The following is a 19,816-nucleotide window of genomic DNA, read 5'->3' as shown; positions in this document are numbered from 1 at the left end:
TGTCACGGCTGACGTTTCCATGTACCACGAGGTGGGTGTGGTCCCGGACTTGCCATATCATATGGTAATAGGTCGGGACTTGGAAGTACTGTGAGACTGGTGGATAAAGGAAGGAGTTTTTGTGGAATTGGTGTGCATGAGATGTATTAATAAGGAGAATGAGCCCCCTAGAGTTGACAGTACTAAGTTAGGTGTGACCAAGGAAAATGGTGGACGGATCCAACTTAGAAACATGATGGTAAAAACTATACAAGAAAGTATGACCACGAGAAGTGGGGTAGCTCAAGAGAAGGGGTCTGACACTAGCTTAAGTGATGGTGACTCCAATATGGGCAGTCTGTCTCTGAGAGTGGAGAGACAGTGCCGCGATGGGGATCTGAGTAAGGAGGGCAAGTCCTCCCATCGCCGGAGTCGTAAAGGGCGCAAGAGGTTGATCAAGTTGCACCCTTTGAATTTATGAATGAAGAAAAGGCAGTGTCCTGTGCTTTTGTTCAAAATGTGGATTCTCTTCCAGACTGTACAAGGAAGGTGGATGAATTCATGTTGCCAATAAACACCATTCATGGTCCATGAATAAGACCAGGTGAGGTCGAAACACGTTGGCTGTACCACCTGAGGCACCACTTGCTATTTTGTGTATCTATTTTTCACTCATGTATTTTTAAGTACATTTTGTATTTTAAAAAAAAAAGAAAATTTTTTTCAATAAATGTTTGTATTTTAACATTCATTCAGTGGTGGAGATCCTTCTTCTCATATTTATAAAGTTGGATCCAAAATGGCCAACTTCAAAATGGCCTCCATCGTCACCATCCATCTTGAAAAGTTTTCCCCCTCCCATATACTAATGTGCCACAAGCAGGAAGTTGATATCACCAACCATTCCCATTTTATTTAGGAGTATCCATATACATGGCCCACCCAGGTGTATCCATATAAATGGCCCACCCTGTATATAGAATCATAGAATCATAGAATCGTAGAGTTGGAAGGGACCTCCTGGGCCATCTGGTCCAACCCCCTGCTCAAAGCAGGATTCGCTAAATCATCCCAGTCAGATGTCTGTCCAGCCTCTGTTTGAAGACTTCCATTGAAGGAGAACTCACCACTTCTCGTGGCAGCCTGTTCCACTCATTGATCACTCTAACTGTCAAAAAGTTTTTTCTAATATCTAATCTGTGTCTCCTCCCATTCAGTTTCATCCCATTGCTTCTAGTCTTTCCTTGTGCAAATGAGAATAAAGTTGATCCTTCTACAATGTGACAGCCCTTTAGATATTTGTAGACAGCTATTAAGTCTCCTCTCAGTCTTCTCTTTTGCAAACTAAACATTCCCAAATCCTGCAACCTTTCCTCATAAGACAGGGTTTGCAGACCGGTCACCATTCTGGTCGCTCTTTTCTGAACTTGCTCCAGTTTGTTGATGTCTTTTTTAAAATGTGGTGCCCAAAACTGGACACAATATTCCAGATGAGGTCTGACCAAAGAGGAGTAGAGGGAGATAATGACTTCACGTGATCTAGACTGTATGCTTCTGTTAATACATCCTAGAATTGCATTTGCCTTTTTTGCTGCTGCATCACACTGTTGACTCATATTCAGTCTGTGATCTATTAGTATACCCAAGTCTTTTTCACATGTGCTGTCACTTAGCCCTATTCCTCCCATTCTATATATGCTTTTTTCATTTTTATTGCCCAGATGTAGTACTTTGCATTTCTCCCTGTTAAAAACCATTCTGTTAGTTGCTGCCCACTTCTCCAGTTTATTTAAATCTTTTTGAATCCTCTCTCTCTCTTCTCTAGTATTAGCTATCCCTCCTAGCTTTGTGTCATCAGCAAATTTAATCAGTTTACCCTCAATTCCTTCATCTAAATCTTTGATAAAGATGTTGAACAATACAGGGCCCAGGACAGAGCCCTGTGGTACCCCACTTGAGACATTCTTCCAACTGGATGTGCAGCCATTTACGACCACTCTTTGGGTCCGATCACTAAGCCAGTTATGAATCCACCTAACAGTTGCCTTGTCCATTCCATACTTAGTCATTTTTTCAATAAGGATTGTATGAGAGACTTTGTCAAATGCTTTGCTGAAGTCAAGATATACTATATCTACAGCATTTCCTTGATCCACCCAATCAGTGATACCGTCATAGAAGGAAATTAAGTTAGTCTGACATGACTTATTAGTTACAAACCCATGCTGACTCTGTTTAATCACTTCATTCTTATCCAGGTATTGACATACATGTTGTTTAATAATTTGTTCAAAGATCTTTCCTGGTATAGAAGTCAGACTCACCGGCCTATAGTTGCCTGGGTCCACCTTCTTCCCCTTTTTGAAGATAGGAACAACATTTGCTCTTCTCCAGTCTTCTGGCACTTCTCCTGTTCTCCAAGAATTTTCAAAGATTATGGAGAGGGGTTCAAAAATGTCTTCTGTTATCTCCTTCAGTACTCTGGGGTGTAATTCATCTGGACCTGGAGACTTGAATTCACTTAGGTTAGCTAAGTGTTTCCTCACTATCTTTCTGTTTATAGATATCCTGGATTCTTCTATTCCCTTAATAGGACAGTGAATAACAGTTGATGTTACATTTCCTTTCTGAGAGAAAACAGATGCAAAATAGGAATTTAAAAGTTCAGCCTTCTCAACATCCTGTCTTACCATTTCATCATTTTCATCCTGTAAAAATCCTATAGCATCTTTGACTTTTCTTTTACTTTTGACATATCCCCAAAATCCTTTATTATTGCTTTTGACATCTCTTGCAAGCCTCAATTCATTTTCAGCTTTAGATAATCTGATTTGTGCCCTGCAGGTTCTGCAGACTGCATTATATTCTTCTTTTGATATGCCTCCCTCTTTCCATTTTATAAACATTTTTTTCTTCCTTTTTAGCATGTGCTTAAGTTCTGTGTTCATCCATCCTGGTTTCCTTAAATGCTTCCTATTCTTCCCTCTTTTCGGAATTGTTAACAACTGTGCTTTGAGAATTTCATTTTTCAAGATTTCCCATCCCTCCTGGACATTTTTGTCTTTTAGGATATCCAGCCATTGGATCCCTCCAATTCTCTTTCTGAATCCCTTAAAATCTGCCTTTCTGAAATCTAACCTTGACGTCTGAGTCTTCACAGGTCTTCCGCCTCTAGTTATCCAAAATTCTAAAATAGCATGGTCGCTACCTCCTAGGGTCCCAGCCACTTTTACCTCCTCAACCATTTCCTCCCTGTTTATAAGGATTAGATCCAAGGTAGCAGTTCCCCTTGTTTTCTCCCTTACCTTTTGGAAGATAAAGTTGTCAGCAAGAGAGGATAAGAATTTCCTTGACCTGTTAGTTTTGCCTGAGAGAGATTCCCAACAAATGTCTGGATAGTTGAAATCTCCCATGACAACTATATCATATTTTTTGGAGAACTTGGCCATTTGATGCATAAAGAGTTCATCCATATCTTTAGCTTGCACAGGCGGCCTGTAGTAAATGCCTACAATGGTGTCCTTTCCATTGTTGTGTCCTTGTATTCTTACCCAAACAGTTTCCACAGAACTCCCAGTCTCTGAAGCTTCAATCTCTGTGCAGATATACGTGTTTCTAACATACAATGCGACACCCCCTCCTCGTTTATCAAGTCTGTTTCTTGCAAATAAGTTGTATCCTTCTAGTCTTGTATTCCAATCATGTGTATTGTCCCACCAAGTTTCAGTGATTCCAATGACATCATATTTCTTTTCCTGTGTTAGTAGTTCCAATTCTCCTTGTTTGTTGCCCATGCTTTGTGCATTAGTATAGAAACATTTTAGTTTGTGATTGGTTTCTCTTTCTCCAATATTTTTATTAATTAGATTCTTTCGTCTTTGTTCTTCCTTTCCACTTCTAATAGCAGAGTTCTCAATAGCATTTGTCAGGTGTATGGCTTTTTCTGGTCTTTTGCTTCCCTTCCCATGTTGTTCTAGTTTAAAGCTCTCCTTACAAGTGTAGCAAGGCGACTTCCAAATACCTGCTTTCCAGTCTTTGTAAGGTGCACCCCATCTCTAGCAAGTAGTCCATTGTATAAGTAGTTCACTCCGTGATCCAGAAATCCAAATCGTTGCTGACGGCACCATCGACGTAGCCAGTTGTTCACCTGCAGAATCTTATTCCACCTCCTTGTTCCATGGCCATCCACTGGGAGGATGGAAGAGAAGACCACCTGCGCTCCCAGTTCTTTCACTTTCTTGCCTACGTCTTCAAAGTCTCTGCAGATGGTTTCCAGGTCGTTTCTTGCGGTGTCATTTGTCCCCACATGTAGTAGCAGGAATGGGTAGTCATCTGTAGGTCTGAAGAGTCCTGCTATCCTGTCAGACACATCTTTAATTTTTGCACCTGGAAGACAGCACATTTCTCTTGAAGTTATATCCGGTCTGCAGATAGCGGCCTCTGTTCCTCTCAACAGGGAATCCCCCATGACCACCACTCTCCGTTTCTTCTTCACAACATTTTTCTTTCTCCATCCAGGAGGACTCTGAAGGCGTACAAGGTTGCTGTTTGTTGGCAAAGTCTTATCCTGATGTATTCCTTCATCGTTTTCCTGCGTGAGAGCCTGGTACTGGTTTCTGAGCAGTATAGGTGCTGACTGCCTCCTGATCCTCCTGCTTCTCTGGGTCACATGTCTCCATTCCTCTGTTTCTTCAGGTGCACTTCGAATTTCTTCTCTTTCTGTAACATGAAGAGATAATTCTGCTCTGTCCAAGAACTCTTCACCTTCCTTAATGATCTTCAACGTAGCTAACCTCTCTTCGAGATTTTGCAACTTTTCCTCCAACAGGGACACAAGCTTGCATTTGTGGCATGTGAAGTTTGGCTTTTCCACTGGTAAATCTGTGAACATGTAGCAAGAAATGCAGCTCACCAAATGGCTCCTGGCCTCTTCCATCTTGAGATTTCTTAAAAATGATGAAAGATGAGCCAAAATGTCGGCGCGCGGTTTTTCCGATTTCCTCTTTTCAGCTGCTACGGCCAAAACCCAGTGATCGTTGAGCTCGCGGAGACTCTTCACTTATCCCAGAAGGCACTGGGAATATGCAAATGATCTCCTCAAGACTCTTCCCCTGGTTTTTGTATATACATATACAGGTGCTTCTCACAAAATTATAATATTATCAAAAGTTAATTTACTTCAGTTCTTCAATGCAAAAAGTGAAACTCATATATTATATAGAGTCATTACAAACAGAGTGATCTATTTCATGTGTTTATTTCTGTTAATGTTGATGATTATGGCTTACAGCCAATGAAAACCAAAAAGTCATTATCTTAGTAAACTAGAATACTTTATAACACCAGCTTGAAAAATGATTTTAAAATCTGAAATGTTGTCCTACTGAAATGTATATTCAGTAATTGCACTCAATACTTGGTCGGGGCTCCTTTAGCATCAATGCGGCGTGGCATGAAGGCGATCAGCTTATGGCACTGCTGAGGTGTTATGGAAGCCCAGGTTGCTTTGATAGCAGCCTTCAGCTCATCTGCATTGTTAGGTCTGGTGTCTCTCATCTTTCTTTTGACAACACTCCATAGAGTTAAGGTCAGGCGAGTTTGCTGGCCAATCAAGCATAGTGATACTGTTGTTTTTAAACCAGGTATTGGTACTTTTGGCAGTGTGGACAGGTGCTAAGTCTTGCTGGAGAATGAAATTTCCATCTCCAAAAAGCTTGTTGGCAGAGGGAAGCATGAAGTGTTTTAAAATTTCCTGGTAGACTGCTGCGCTGACATTGGTCTTGATAAAACACAGTGTATCTACACCAGCAGATGACATGGCTCCCCAAACCATCACCTCATGGGGTAAGGATGATTCTGAGAAAGGTCAGGAATCAGCCGAGAACTACACAGGAGGACCTGGTCAATGACCTGAAGAAAGCTGGGACCACAGTCTCAAACTTTACTATTATTAACACACTACACCATCATGAATAAAAATCCTGCAGGGCACACAAAGTCCCTCTGCTCACATCAGCCACATGTCTAGGCCCATTAGACGTTCGCCAATGGTCATCTGGATGATTCAGAGGAGTTATGGGAGAAGGTCACGTGGTTAGATGAGACAACAATAGAACTTTTTGGTATCAACTCCACTATACGTGTTTGGAGGAAGAAGAAGAATGAGTACAATCCCAAGAACACCTTCCAACTGTGAAGCATGATGGGAGAAACATCATACTTTGGGGGTGCTTTTCTGCAAAGGGAACAGAAAGACTGCACTGTATTGAATGGAGGATGAGGACATGTATTGCAAGATTTTGGCCAAGTAAAAGCATTGAAGATGGGTAATGGCTGGGTCTTCCAGCATGACAATGACCCAAAACACACAGCCAGGGCAACTAAGGAGTTGCTCCATAAGAAGAATTTCAAGGTCCTGGAGTGGCTTAGCCAGTCTGCAGACCTGAACCCAATGGAAAATCTTTGGAGGGAGCTGAAACTCAATGTTGCCCAGCGACAGCCCTGAAGCCTGAAACATCTGTAGAAGATCTGTATGGGGGAGTGGGCCGAAAATCCCTGCTGCAGTGTGTGCAAACTTGGTCAAGAACTACAGGATCTGTCTGGGCTCTGAATTAAGATCTGCTTTTCTATTGTATCAAATACTTATTTCATGCAATGAAATCCAAATTAATTATGTAAAAATCATACAATATGATTTTCTGGATTTATTTTTACATTCTGTCTCTCATAGTTTAATTGTGCCTACGATAAAAATTACAGACCTCTCCATTTTTGTAGGTGGGAAAACCTGCAAAATTGGCAGTGTATTAAATACTTATTTTCCCCACTTCTACATAGTACCATACAAAAAATTTTCAGCAGGTGTGGGACAGATGCAGCACATTAAGAATGCTTTCAAATGAAAGGGTTTTGGCTGATACATATAGTAATCTTTATAAAAATCGATTTTTAAGCTTTAGCCACTTTTGTAATTTGATTTATTTTAAAATTCCATATTATTCTCCATCTATCTGTAAATCTTCTGTCATTGATGCTACACTTCTTCTGTCTCTGACGATCCACATTTTCTGTTTTTACTGCCACAATTCTTCTGTCCCCGCTTTCACTGAAATGAAACATCTTCAAGGGGCGCTGATAAAAGCAGAGTGAGAGACAGCAGTGCCACCCCACAGCTTCTGTAATCTGTCAATGAAACAATTTGCCATCAGGGCGCTGCTGACACTCACTCTGCTTCTATCACCATCCCCAGGTGACCTCTTATTTCAATGAAAGAGGTGGCGAGATCTGAAGATGGGTGGTGGCGGTGACAGAAGAAATGTGGTGGTGTTGATAGAAGTTCTGGCGCTGCAGTCACTCCTCCCTGCCTCTATCAAAGCGATTGATTCAAAATGTCATCAGGAAGTAAAGTAAAAAAAAAAATACAGGGACTAGCAGTCTAAGGAGAACAGTTGTGAATTGTAAAATAAAACAAAGTATTGAAGTTGCTAAGGCTCAAAATAGATATTAATAAAGAGTATTGGTATCAGATAACCCTATTAATAGTTTAGTTTTCTCTATCAAAATGATTGAACAAATGGGAAATCGAAATCAAAACTATATGCACTGGCAAACAGTTTTTGATGGAACTTGGTAGGGAGTTTGTTACAAACATCTTGAAGAACTAACTGTAGCGTGGCGCAGGGCAGTAGTCGTGGCACGTTAAATGGAAGTGTAGGTCTGACTGAGTGTGCGGACTTGTGCTATAATGGCCTTATGCCTGTGCAGGCTGCATATAACCGATGGTGTGGGTTTGTCATGACCAGGTGTTCTACAGTTCATTGAGGGAGACCACCATTCAAAAATAAAGTCTTTACTGAACAGTAACTTGGTAAGGTTTGTGTCCAAGAGATAGCAAGTATAAAGTCTTATGGATGTTTTTTTCCAGTATGGAGCATTTTTCCAGAAAGCAATCTTCCTCTGTAGTCTACTCTAGGGCTAGTGGGGCACATTGTTTCTTCCTAATTCACTATAACCCAGCTTTAATGCTATGGTCCTGATCAGCAAGTCTCCTTGCTTGCTCAGCGGTTCCGTGTCCTATTTCTTCCACTACTGATGTCCTGGAACTCCTGATCGTGACCCTTCACTAGTCCCCGTCTTTCAGTCCTGCAAAGGCACATTACCTTCTGCGTTACAAGCTCCAGATCTCGTGGCTACATGTCCTCTCCTGGGACCCGTCTCTGCAAGGCCACTCTGTCTCATCGGTCACTTTCTTCAGGAGCTCACTATCCCTCATCCCCCAGTTTCCTCTTACCTAGGGACACCCTTTTGCAGCTCTGTTCACTACTCACTCCAAACTCTTTTTCGCTCTCACTAACACTAACCCTTCCCATTGTCGGTTTCCCAACCATTAACTCCTAACTTACCACATCATCAACTATCTACATCCCTACAGTACCTATCCTACAAAATATACTATCAATACTTAACGTACATTACCAACATTATCCCACACATTGCAACACAATTCACAGACACGATATATACAAAAGACGTATGATACAATACACACTACATGATTGCAATGCGACAGTACAATCCACCACCCTTACATAACAACATATCTTTTGTGGATGTAGGCTTGCGCAGACTCTTCTTTCTGTTCATATAATCCCAGACAAACTTGACGATGTTGAGATCAGGTTTCTATGGAGGCCATAATATCATCACTACCAAGACACCTTGTTCTTCTTTAAGCTGCAGCAAGTTCTAAATTACATTGGTTGTATGTTTGAGGCTATTGTCCTGTTGCAGAATAAATTTGAAGCCAATCAGATAGCTCCCTGTTGGTTTCACATGATATATCTGCCTATATGTCTCAGTATTGAGGACATCATTAATTGTGGCCAAATTACCAACTCCCGTGGCGTAGCCTGAGCTGGCGATGGTGTAACACGCATGGCTCAGGATCTCTGAGGAGGCATCTCCTAAAGGGACAAATAAAGCAAAAGAAAATCGCTTTCTTCGATAACCCACGGAAGGATTGTTTTCTCGTTACTCAGAAGTACATTCTGATACCCCTTGTCTGAGCTTTGGACATTAAAAAAGACATTTTTGAAATCTGAGGCCTTTTCCCGCCATTTTACTGCAAGGTGACACCATTTTGAACCGTGAGTGAAAAAATCCTTTCCCTGCTCCCTCCATTACCCACCGGCAGTCCTTGTCCTCAGAAAAAGTATCTCCACGCTTGTCTACCACATTTTAAAGATTTTTATTGTCTTTTGGAGATTTTTTTTTACAAAAATCCTGTCATATACCAGCTGATTGGTGGAAGGATACAAAATAGTCCCTACCCTGTGCCTAATCTGACAGGATTTCTCTCGCTGCATAATTAAAAGACATTGACTTTTTTTTTGGAACCGCCTCTTGTCTGTTTTAGACCCTTTGGAAGTCCCAGGGTGTCCTAATTTAGCTATATTTCCCTGCTTTGTGCGAAGCTGCGTGAGCTATAACAGCTGCGGAGGGATCTCTTTCATCTCAACGTCCTATCTCAAGTAGCCATTTTCCTGTTATAACAGATCTGTGAGGCGGAAGGACACAAAATAGTCTGTGATTTGTGCCTATTTCTATGTTACCACCGCTCCTGTGCGGCTCCACTGGGGTGATCTGCCTTTCTTCAGCGGTGCCGTGTATCAGCTGCCGGCTCCCCTGTTGCATATTTTATGAGCGGGGACTGACGTCACTGAGCCCTGTGTGAAGACTAGCCGCCTGTCACGGCTGCATTTAAAGTCACAGGAAGCGCGTCTATATCGGCGCGCAGTTAATAAAGGATTTTACTGTATGCATCACCCAATATTAAAAGTGCCATCAGATTCTGTGGTGTATCTCATTCCTCACGGTCCCTTTTATAAAAAGGCATAGGAAGACACAAGAATTTTCTATATTTTTAATGTTTATTCAGTATAAACATCACCAATAATATCAATTCTCTCTAATATAATCCCTGCGAGGCAGGATTAAAAAAAGGGCACAAGATGAGTCACAAGGCTACTCCAGTGTCCAAATCAACAAAAGTGTCTAATACAACTCCTCAAAAAGCACAAAAATTTCAGGATTGTTACAATCCTCACTTTAAAGATCAAGTGGATATCGTTAACCCATTTAAGGCCAGATCTCCTCATAAAGAGGTCATGGATACATCTCTCTCATCAAAAAGGAAAAATCCTGGTAAAACTTCTGAAAAATTCACATCCCAAGCCAACGCTTCAAGTCCTGAGTCTGGAGATAATTCACCAAACTTTTCGCCGGAAAGGTCAAAATTTAAGATAGATAACACCAATCCTTCTCCTTCCCAAAATCTGGATGTTATATCCATGCACTCTTACATGGATACTCTCACCCAGAAAATCACATCCAGTATGTCTCAATCATTTGAAAAGCAAAATAAAATTTTACAGTCCACCTTGGATAAATTTAGCAGCAGGTTAGACAACCACAAAAAACGGCTAACTGTAGTGGAAGAACACACTGATGATTTATTAAAAGACACCTATGACCTCAAATCTGAATTTCACAGACTTAAAATTAAAGTTGTGGATATAGAAGACAGGAACAGACGAAACAACTTGAAAATAAGAGGAATACAAGAATCTATCTCACCGGATAAACTAGAAGACTTCGTCAAGACAATTTTCAAAAAATTACTAGCGGCACTTACAGACCAGGATCTCATCATAGATAGGATCCACAGACTTCCCAAACCACGGAATATCGATAAAGATCTACCTAGAGATACCATCTTAAGGGTCCACTTCTTCAAGATCAAGGAAAAAAATTCAAAAATCAGTTAAAGATCTTGGAGGTTTTCCAGAACCCTATGCTCACCTTCAGCTATTCACGGATCTTTCAAAGGAAACGATTGAAGGAAGAAAGTCTTTTAAGCCAGTCACCTCCACCTTGAGGGACAATAATATCCCCTATAAATGGGGCTTTCCACTTAAACTTTTGGTATTCTACAAAGGAAAGACGACCGTCCTATTCTCGCCTAAGCAAGGAAGAGATTTCCTGTCCTACTGCAGGATACCCGATCGCCATAGAAACTCTAACTCTCAAGACCCCAGGCCATCTTCAGAGACAGGATGATCCAACAGAAAGACCCTGCCTACATATTTTCTCTCCTGGTTAAAAGGCCTTTCTACACTTTTTGATTATTTGTTCAGTGTATTACTCTGCATATAATTCTTCTTTCCACAGGTTTTCTTACTTCTCTACTTCTTTATGGACTCATATATCACATGAGATTATTTTCCTTCTAGGAACAGTGCAGTTATGATTGACAGCTAAAGGATGCCTCTAATGGGATCCTTACATAAACTTTCCCCACTAAGGAATTAGAGCATACCGGCTAGGCTCTTTCTGAAGGACAATTTTGTTCTTACTGTATTGTGTTTTTCTATTTTCGGTTTTAAACGGGTCTTCAGTTTTAGGTCTTTTTTTTTGTTAACTAAGTTCTTCAAAGGTAGGTGCACTCTGGTTTCCTTATTTCATCTACCCCACTTCATACGGTCCTTGCCACTCTTGTAACATGAAAATAAAAGTTGTGTCTTATAATGTCAGGGGGCTAAATAGCCCTTGGAAGAGATTTTCCATTGGTAAAGAAATTAACGGGTTGCATCTTGAGGTTGTATGCCTCCAAGAAACTAAGTTCAAAAAAGACAACCACCCTTCTATAAATCTCAAAAATTTCCCATTTGTATTTGAGTCTTGCGGCCCACAAAAGAAAGCTGGGGTTTTAACCCTGATTGGTAATTCAATTTCCTTTGAATTTCTCTCTGAAGTCAAGGACGTAAAAGGTCACTATCATATTCTCCAATGCAAATTGAACGGCCACACCTTCACAATAGTTAATACTTATGTTCCCACCATCAGACAACTTAGCTTCTTAAATAAGCTAATGAAAAAAATCGACACCTTACGCTCAGGAACTCTCCTTTCATTAGGTGACTTTAATATGGTGCCAGATAATACACTAGATTCCACCTCCCCCAGCAGACAAAGATCGCAATCCTTGAACAGCTGGATTTATAATCACGAGCTATTCGACTCATTCCGCTGTTTGAACACCACATCTAGAGAATTTACTCATTTTTCTGATGGCCATCAGTCGGCCTCTAGAATAGACTTGATACTCACAGATGTCTTCTCCTTGCCAAGGTTCTCCTCCGTCTCCATGCTTAATAAATCTATTTCAGATCATTCTCCGGTAACTGCAGAATTGACAATAAGGTCTCCAACTCACCCCCAATTCATGTGGAAATTCAACTCCTCTTTGCTTCATAACCCCTCCTCCAAATCTGAAATCAGCTCAGCCTTAAAGAATTATTTTAGTGAAAACGACTCCGTCCTCCTAAATCCATTTTCCTGTTGGAACGCTTACAAGGCGGTATTGAGGGGAGTTTTGATCCAAATTTCCTCCAGACAAAAAAAAGTTAACAGAGATAAAATCCTTACCCTACAACAGTCAATTAAATCTAAAGAAGAGGAACTTTGTCGATCCTCTGTTTCCTCTAGCAAACAAGCTGCATTATCAGAACTTACCGATCTTAGAATGCAATTAAGGAAACTCATACTTAATTTTTACGACAGCTATTAGATCAGCAAAATGCAAGCATTACTTATCTATAAATCGCCCTTCAAAATACATGTCAAACAGAATTAAGAATATACGGAAACGGAATAGAATTGACAATATAACTTCCTCTAATGGTACATCTTTGGTCCACCCTAAAGATATTGTAAAGGCTTTTGCCGATTATTACAAAAATGTGTACAATATTAATCAGGATAACCCTAATTTGCAGACAACTACCTCAGAGATTGGATCATTCCTTTCCAGCATGAACCTTCCAAAATTCAACTCTGAAGACTTATCTTTTTTGTCTTCTCCCTTCACTGAACAAGAAGTCCTGGAAACTATAAAAAAACTTAAAACATTTAAATTACCCGGACCAGACGGGTTTAGTAATGATTATTTCAAGTCTTTTAGTAATTTATTGGCCCCTCACCTTGTAAAAGTATTTAATTCAGCTTTCCAATCAGGTCAATTTCCCAAAGAGATGCTGGAAGCGACCATTGTCATAATCCCTAAACCAAATTCTGACACTATCCAAGTTTTTAATTATAGACCTATATCCCTCATCAACACAGACGTAAAAATTTACGCACAAATCTTGGCTAATAGACTAAATCAATTTCTCCCGACACTAATTTCCAACAATCAGATAGGCTTCATTAAAGGAAGACAATCCATAGATGGTATGAGAAGGCTCATTAACATAATTAAGCTCATTTCCTCGAAAAACCTCAAAGCCACTGTTATCTCTCTTGATGCTGAGAAAGTGTTTGACCGCCTTAATTGGTCTTATCTCGAAGCGACTCTCAAAAAATTTGGAATGAATTCTCGACTCACGGGAGGTATTATGGCTTTGTATTCTGGCCCTGGGGCAAGGGTATATCCCAACAATCATCTTTCCCCTACATTTAATATAGCTAATGGGACTAGACAGGGCTGCCCCTTGTCACCATTGCTTTTCGCATTGGCCATTGAACCTCTGGCTCAATTAATCAGGAATAGTACAAAGATCTCAGGAATTAAAACCTTGCATAGAGATTTTAAAATAGCGTTATATGCAGATGATATAATTCTTACCCTTACAGATCCAAGCAACTCTATCACCACTGCCTTACAATCTCTAATCCGGACTTTTTCCAAGGTCTCTTATTTTAAAATAAACGACTCTAGATCCAAAATACTTGGCTTTAACCTGGGAATAGACCAAGGAGAAATTGAGGGCCTCTCGCCTTCGGGTTGGGCTACTGATGGGCTGACATACCTAGGCCTAAAATTTGTCAAAAATATAAACTTTCTTATAAAATTAAACTTAGAGATTCTTACCAAAAAGCTTTTTAACGAATTTCGTATATCTAGAGATGATGGACTATCTTGGTGGGGAAGAATCATGATGGTTAAATCATGCATCTACCCAAAAATCCTATATCTACTTCGCTCTCTTCCTTTAAAATTTCCCACTTCTTCTCTTTCAAATCTCCAAGCCTCATTGAATTCCTTTATATAGAATAACAAAATACCCAGAATAGCAAAAAAACATTCTCTACAATCATAAATCTTATGGTGGAGCTGGTTCCCCAAATATCACGGCTTATTAGACTGCAAATTTAGTCAAACAAAGCGCATTCTGGAGGCCACATGATAAGACACCAGCTTGGCATGAGCTAGAATTGTCTTTTAACAATTATAAACCTCTTCACCTACTAATTTTGAACCAACTCCTTCATAAAAAATTAATTGAAAACTCTCATCCAATTTTTCAAGCTATTTCTGAAGCTTGGAAAAAATTTTCTGTTCCAAAAAGAGGCTCTAATAAAGAAGTCACATTAAAAAATTTGACCTTATCAGTTATTTTTCAAGCATCCAATCAGACTATTGACCCCATTTGGTCTGCACTTGGTCTCAAAAGACTCAAAGATTTATACGATGGTGCTCTTTGTACACCTTATAACAAACTCAAGAATAGATTTCAATCTACTACTCCTGCTTTCTTACAATATGTCATCCTTAAAGACAAAACTACATGAGTTCCTTGCTATTTCACCAAGAATTTCTGAACCAGCAGTTAATCTTATTTGTAATATAGACCATAATATTTTCTGGAGTTTTGAGTATACTTACAAGTGGCGTAATAATAGCTTTGCAGTGGTCAAGACTCAAAATATTATCAAATGGGAAAACGAATTACATACAATAATTGACCCTCCTGACCTTGAACAGGCATGCTCCCTCTCGTACGCCTCTACCATTTCCTTATCACTACAAGAGACCCACTTCAAACTTTTAACGAGATGGTATTATACCCCTGTAAGACTCCATAGAATCAACCCTGACAATTCTCCACTCTGTTGGAGGGGTTGTGGAAGGCCAGGAAATATTTTGCATATATTTTGGCAATGTCCCAAAATTGTTCCCTTTTGGAGAAAGGTTTCAAATCTTATCGATTTTATCTTAGGAACGTGACTTATTTTGTCTCCTCGTCTGGCCCTTCTTTCTCTAGACGCTGACAAAATTGACCCTACTAACAGACTGTTGATTATGCACATTTTACTAGTTTCCAAGCACAATATCGCTTTCCTTTGGAAAAATCCAAAACCTCCACAAATTAACGATTTTATAGACAAAATTAGCCTTCATCATTCCTTTGAACTGAAATTTGCACATGTGCATGATCAATTTGCCAAACATGCTAGGAAATGGTCTAGATGGCTGGAGCTGTTCCTTTAAGGTCTTCAACCAGAGTGCGCCTGCCTAGGCCCCTTTGGGGTTAGGTCTTTGGCTTGGAACAAATTTAATATATTATATGCTTAAATACTTACCTTTGTAATAGTTCATTGTATAATATGCTTCTGCATTAACATGTTACATTTCATGTATTCTTTACATTTGGACATTGTTGTCCTTCCTCTTTTCCTTCTTTTCCTTTTCATCTTTCCTTCCCTCCCCTTCCCCTTCTTCCCCATTTATTAAAACTCCAATAAAACGTTTGGAAAACAAATTACCAACTCCCATTTACTGAAAAGCATCCCCGAACTAGCAAAGATATTTCGCCACTCTTTACCATTCCTGCAGAAAACACCTTTTGTTACAGTCAAATATTTAAAGTTTCACTCGTCAGTCCAGAGTAACTGGGACATTTTTATGTATCCCAGTTGCAATATTTTCAAGTTACTTGGCATTTTTTCCATATCAAAGGCATGATCTTTGGCCACAATTATTCCATGAAGACCAATTTTTGTTTTAAAAAATATAAGCATGATGTGTTTTTTTTTCCGGTTGCGCTAAGTTTCCTTTCCAATCGATATGTCTATGGTCCTCCGCTTTGACATTTCTGGTGCCCTCCCTTTTGAGAAATACAGGCAGATACTTATCCATTATGAAATACTGTTGGGAAGATGTCTGAGTGGCTCTACTTTTTTTAAGCAGGACAATGATCCCAAATATGCATCCAATGCCATTAAGAACTATCTTCAGCATAAAGAAGAATGAGGAGTCCTGGAAGTGATGATATGGTCCCCACAGAGCCCTGATCTCAACATCATCAAGTGTGTCTGGAATTACATCACTAACGGTACAAGCTTGCATCCACAGAAGATCTGTTGTTAGTTCTCCAAGATGTTTGCAACAACCTCCCTGCTGATTTCCTTCAAAAACTGAGTTCAAATGTATGGTGAATTGATTCTTTGGTCTTGTTTTGAAGTCAAGGGGTGGTCACACCAAATATTGATTTGATTTGCATTTCTCTTTTATTTATTCACTTTGCCGTTTAAATGATTAAATAAATTCTCAACACTTCTATTTTTTTTAAAGCATTCTTACTCTGAAGCATCTTCTCCACATCTGTCACAAACATTTAGTACAGTATGTATAGTTTTAAAGATATACTTCTTTTCCAGAAGCAGCAGAATGTCTGTCCATAAGTTTATTTGGTGTTGCAGATTCACCGTATAAAATTGAAAAAGTACTAAACTCCCATACCAGACGCAGACAATGGCCAAATACTGTACTGATATGATATAAACAGGCAGCTTTCAATTCTAAACATTTAGATAAATCAAGCTGCCAACAAAAAGTATCTCATGTCTTTCATCTGTTACCTGGGGAAGCCTGTTTTGTTCCATTTCTTCTCTACTCCAATGTAAGTAGCCCACATCACTGCGTGTAAGGACTCCATGGTACTTCTGCTCCACATTTTGGTCATCCAGAGCTTGGTCTCCATTAAAGACATGTGGACTTGCTCTACCAGTTAACATAAGATTCAATACTGCCTGCAAAAAAGTAGTCAATGGATTTATAACCAAATCATTGAAATATGTTCTATGTGCTTATTCAGGTTCTAATTCTAATATTCTGGCAGCTTTCAGATTTAAAACAGTTAATTTTCACAAATATTTAATTATAAGAAATATTTATCAGTATCACTAATATTATTACTGTTTTGGAGCCACTTCATGGTAATCTGCATAGGAACTGTTAATCACAATTGGCACAACTCTTCATCTTAAAGAGAACCTGACAGCTAATACATGCTGCCCGATCCAGGGGCAGCATGTACGAGACACTGGCTGTATGATCTCAACCAGGTGTGTATGATCTCAGCCAGGTGTGCTTGATCCTGAAACACTTCAACCTTTTTAAAACTGCCGAGGACCAAGCCGCACTACAAACCAGTCAGACAGGCGGGTCCCCGGCGGCTTCTTCCTTCCTGCTGCTCTGGACTTACAAGTGCTGCAGTGTTTGAGTCAAACTTACCTGGCTGTATTCATGCAGCCAGTGCCTGATACATGCTGCCCCTTGATCGGCAGCATTATTCAGATGTCAGGTTCACTTTAAGGCTACAATCACACATTCCGTGAAACATCCATGTGCTGTCCATATTTTCTCGGGCAGCACAATGACCCATGGATCTATGCATATATGTGTGAAAAACATGGATCCGTGTATGAGATCTGTGAAACGAAAAAAGTGGTATGGTACCGTGTTTGGAGAAACAGATCAGAGACTGAGAGCAAGGATGAGGTCTCATCGTCATACAATTACAGACAAAAAAAATCATTTACCTGTGGCCAAACATTTCTGTGATCCAGGATACAACATAGACAATATGAAAGTTGTCATTTTAGTAGTCAATTTTAAATCACAGAAACATCGCAGGGTGTGGGAACATAAATTCATTACAATCTTTGATTCTATTCACACAGGACTAGAGTTGAGCGATACCGTCCGATACTTCAAAGTATCGGATCGGAATGGATCGGCCGATCTTAAAAAAAAGTATCGGTATCGCCGATTCCGATACCGGAAGTCCCATTCAAGTCTATGGGACTTCCGGTATCGGAATAAGAAAAATCCTGTTTTTCCCTTGTACAGCCTCTCTGGGGTCTGTACGGGCCTTTCGGGGGGGCTGTGCCGGCCTGCCAGGGGGTCTGTGCAGGCTCCGGTGGTCTGTGCCAGCCTGCCGGGGGGCTGTGCAGGCTCCGTGGGCTGTGCCGGCCTGCCGGGGGGCTGTGCCGGCCTGCCGGGGGGGCTGTGCAGGCTCCGGGGGGCTGTGCCGGCCTGCCGGGGGGCTGTGCCGGCCTGCCGGGGGGCTGTGCAGGCTTCGGGGGTCTGTGCAGGCATCGTCCGATGGGACTACAAGTCCCATCGGGCGATGCCTGCTACCATGACAGTGATTGACACATTAGCCAATGATGGGACAGTAGTAGTCCCATCATCCGGCTAATGTGTTGAATGTAAAAAAAAAATAAAAAAAAATTACATGCTTCATACATGCTACATACATACAACATGCATACTACATACATGCTACATTCATACTACATACTACATACATGCTACATTCATACTACATATATACTACATGCAACATACATACTACATATATACTACATGCATGCAACATGCATACTACATATATACTACATGCAACATACATACTACATATATACTACATGCAACATACATACTACATATATACTACATGCATGCAACATGCATACTACATATATACTACATGCTACATACATACTACATATATACTACATACATACTGCATGCTACATACATACTACATGCTACATACATACCACATACATACTACATACATACTACATGCTACATATATACTACATATATACTACATGCTACATACATACTACATATATGCTACATACATACTACATACATACTACATGCTACATACATACTATATACATACTACATACATATTACATGCATGCTACATACATACTACATGCTACATACATACCACATACATACTACATACATACTACATGCTACATACATACTACATATATACTACATGCATGCTACATACATACTGCATGCTACATGCATGCTACATACATACTACATGCTACATACATACCACATATATACTACATACATACTACATACAATACATTCATACAATACATACATAGACATACAGTACATATAACATAGAGTAACATACTTACCAATACTTGTCACATTGTTCCCCGAAGCCATTGTCTTTTACGGAATAAATATTAACATAACAAACCACAAAAATACTCACCCACGATCCGAAGCAGTCCACGAGTGTGTCCCACGACAATCTTGGGTAGAGAACTGCAGCATCAGCTGTTGCTGCCGTTCTCTACGGGCTGCAGGAATCCAATGACGGAAGGTAGGTATCCTTCCGCACTGTATTCCTCCGCCACTTAAAAAAAAAAAAGTCCCTAGTCTCACTTTATGCCATTGCTGCGTGGGAAATTCCCACACAGCAATGGCATAAAGTGAGACTAGGGACTTTTTTTTTTTAAGTGGTGGAGGAATACAGTGCGGAAGGATACCTACCTTCCGTCATTGGATTCCTGCAGCCCGTAGAGAACGGCAGCAACAGCTGATGCTGCAGTTCTCTACCCAAGATCGTCGTGGGACACACTCGTGGACTGCTTCGGATCGTGGGTGAGTATTTTTGTGGTTTGTTATGTTAATATTTATTCCGTAAAAGACAATGGCTTCGGGGAACAATGTGACAAGTATTGGTAAGTATGTTACTCTATGTTATATGTACTGTATGTCTATGTATGTATTGTATGAATGTATTGTATGTAGTATGTATGTAGTATATATGTGGTATGTATGTAGCATGTAGTATGTATGCAGTATGTATGTAGCATGCATGTAGCATGCAGTATGTATGTAGCATGCATGTAGTATATATGTAGTATGTATGTAGCATGTAGT

At 40.1% G+C, this 19,816-nt stretch overlaps 1 protein-coding gene across 1 annotated transcript in view; it reads right to left on the bottom strand.

Annotated features, from left to right (window-relative positions):
* MINDY4B (MINDY family member 4B) overlaps positions 1 to 19,816 on the bottom strand; it is a 164,451-nt gene that overhangs the window by 55,696 nt on the left and 88,939 nt on the right. The window contains exon 11 of the mRNA XM_073579063.1: positions 16,681 to 16,851. Coding sequence (XP_073435164.1) covers positions 16,681 to 16,851 — 171 coding nt within the window. The remainder of the gene's footprint in view (positions 1 to 16,680; positions 16,852 to 19,816) is intronic.

The sequence above is a fragment of the Dendrobates tinctorius genome, unplaced genomic scaffold, assembly GCF_039654945.1.
Source record: "Dendrobates tinctorius isolate UK_male_01 unplaced genomic scaffold, ASM3965494v1 ptg000060l, whole genome shotgun sequence".
NCBI lineage: Eukaryota > Metazoa > Chordata > Amphibia > Anura > Dendrobatidae > Dendrobates > Dendrobates tinctorius.
The sequence above is the reverse complement of the archived record's forward strand: the minus strand, read 5'-3'. Positions and strand labels throughout refer to the sequence as shown.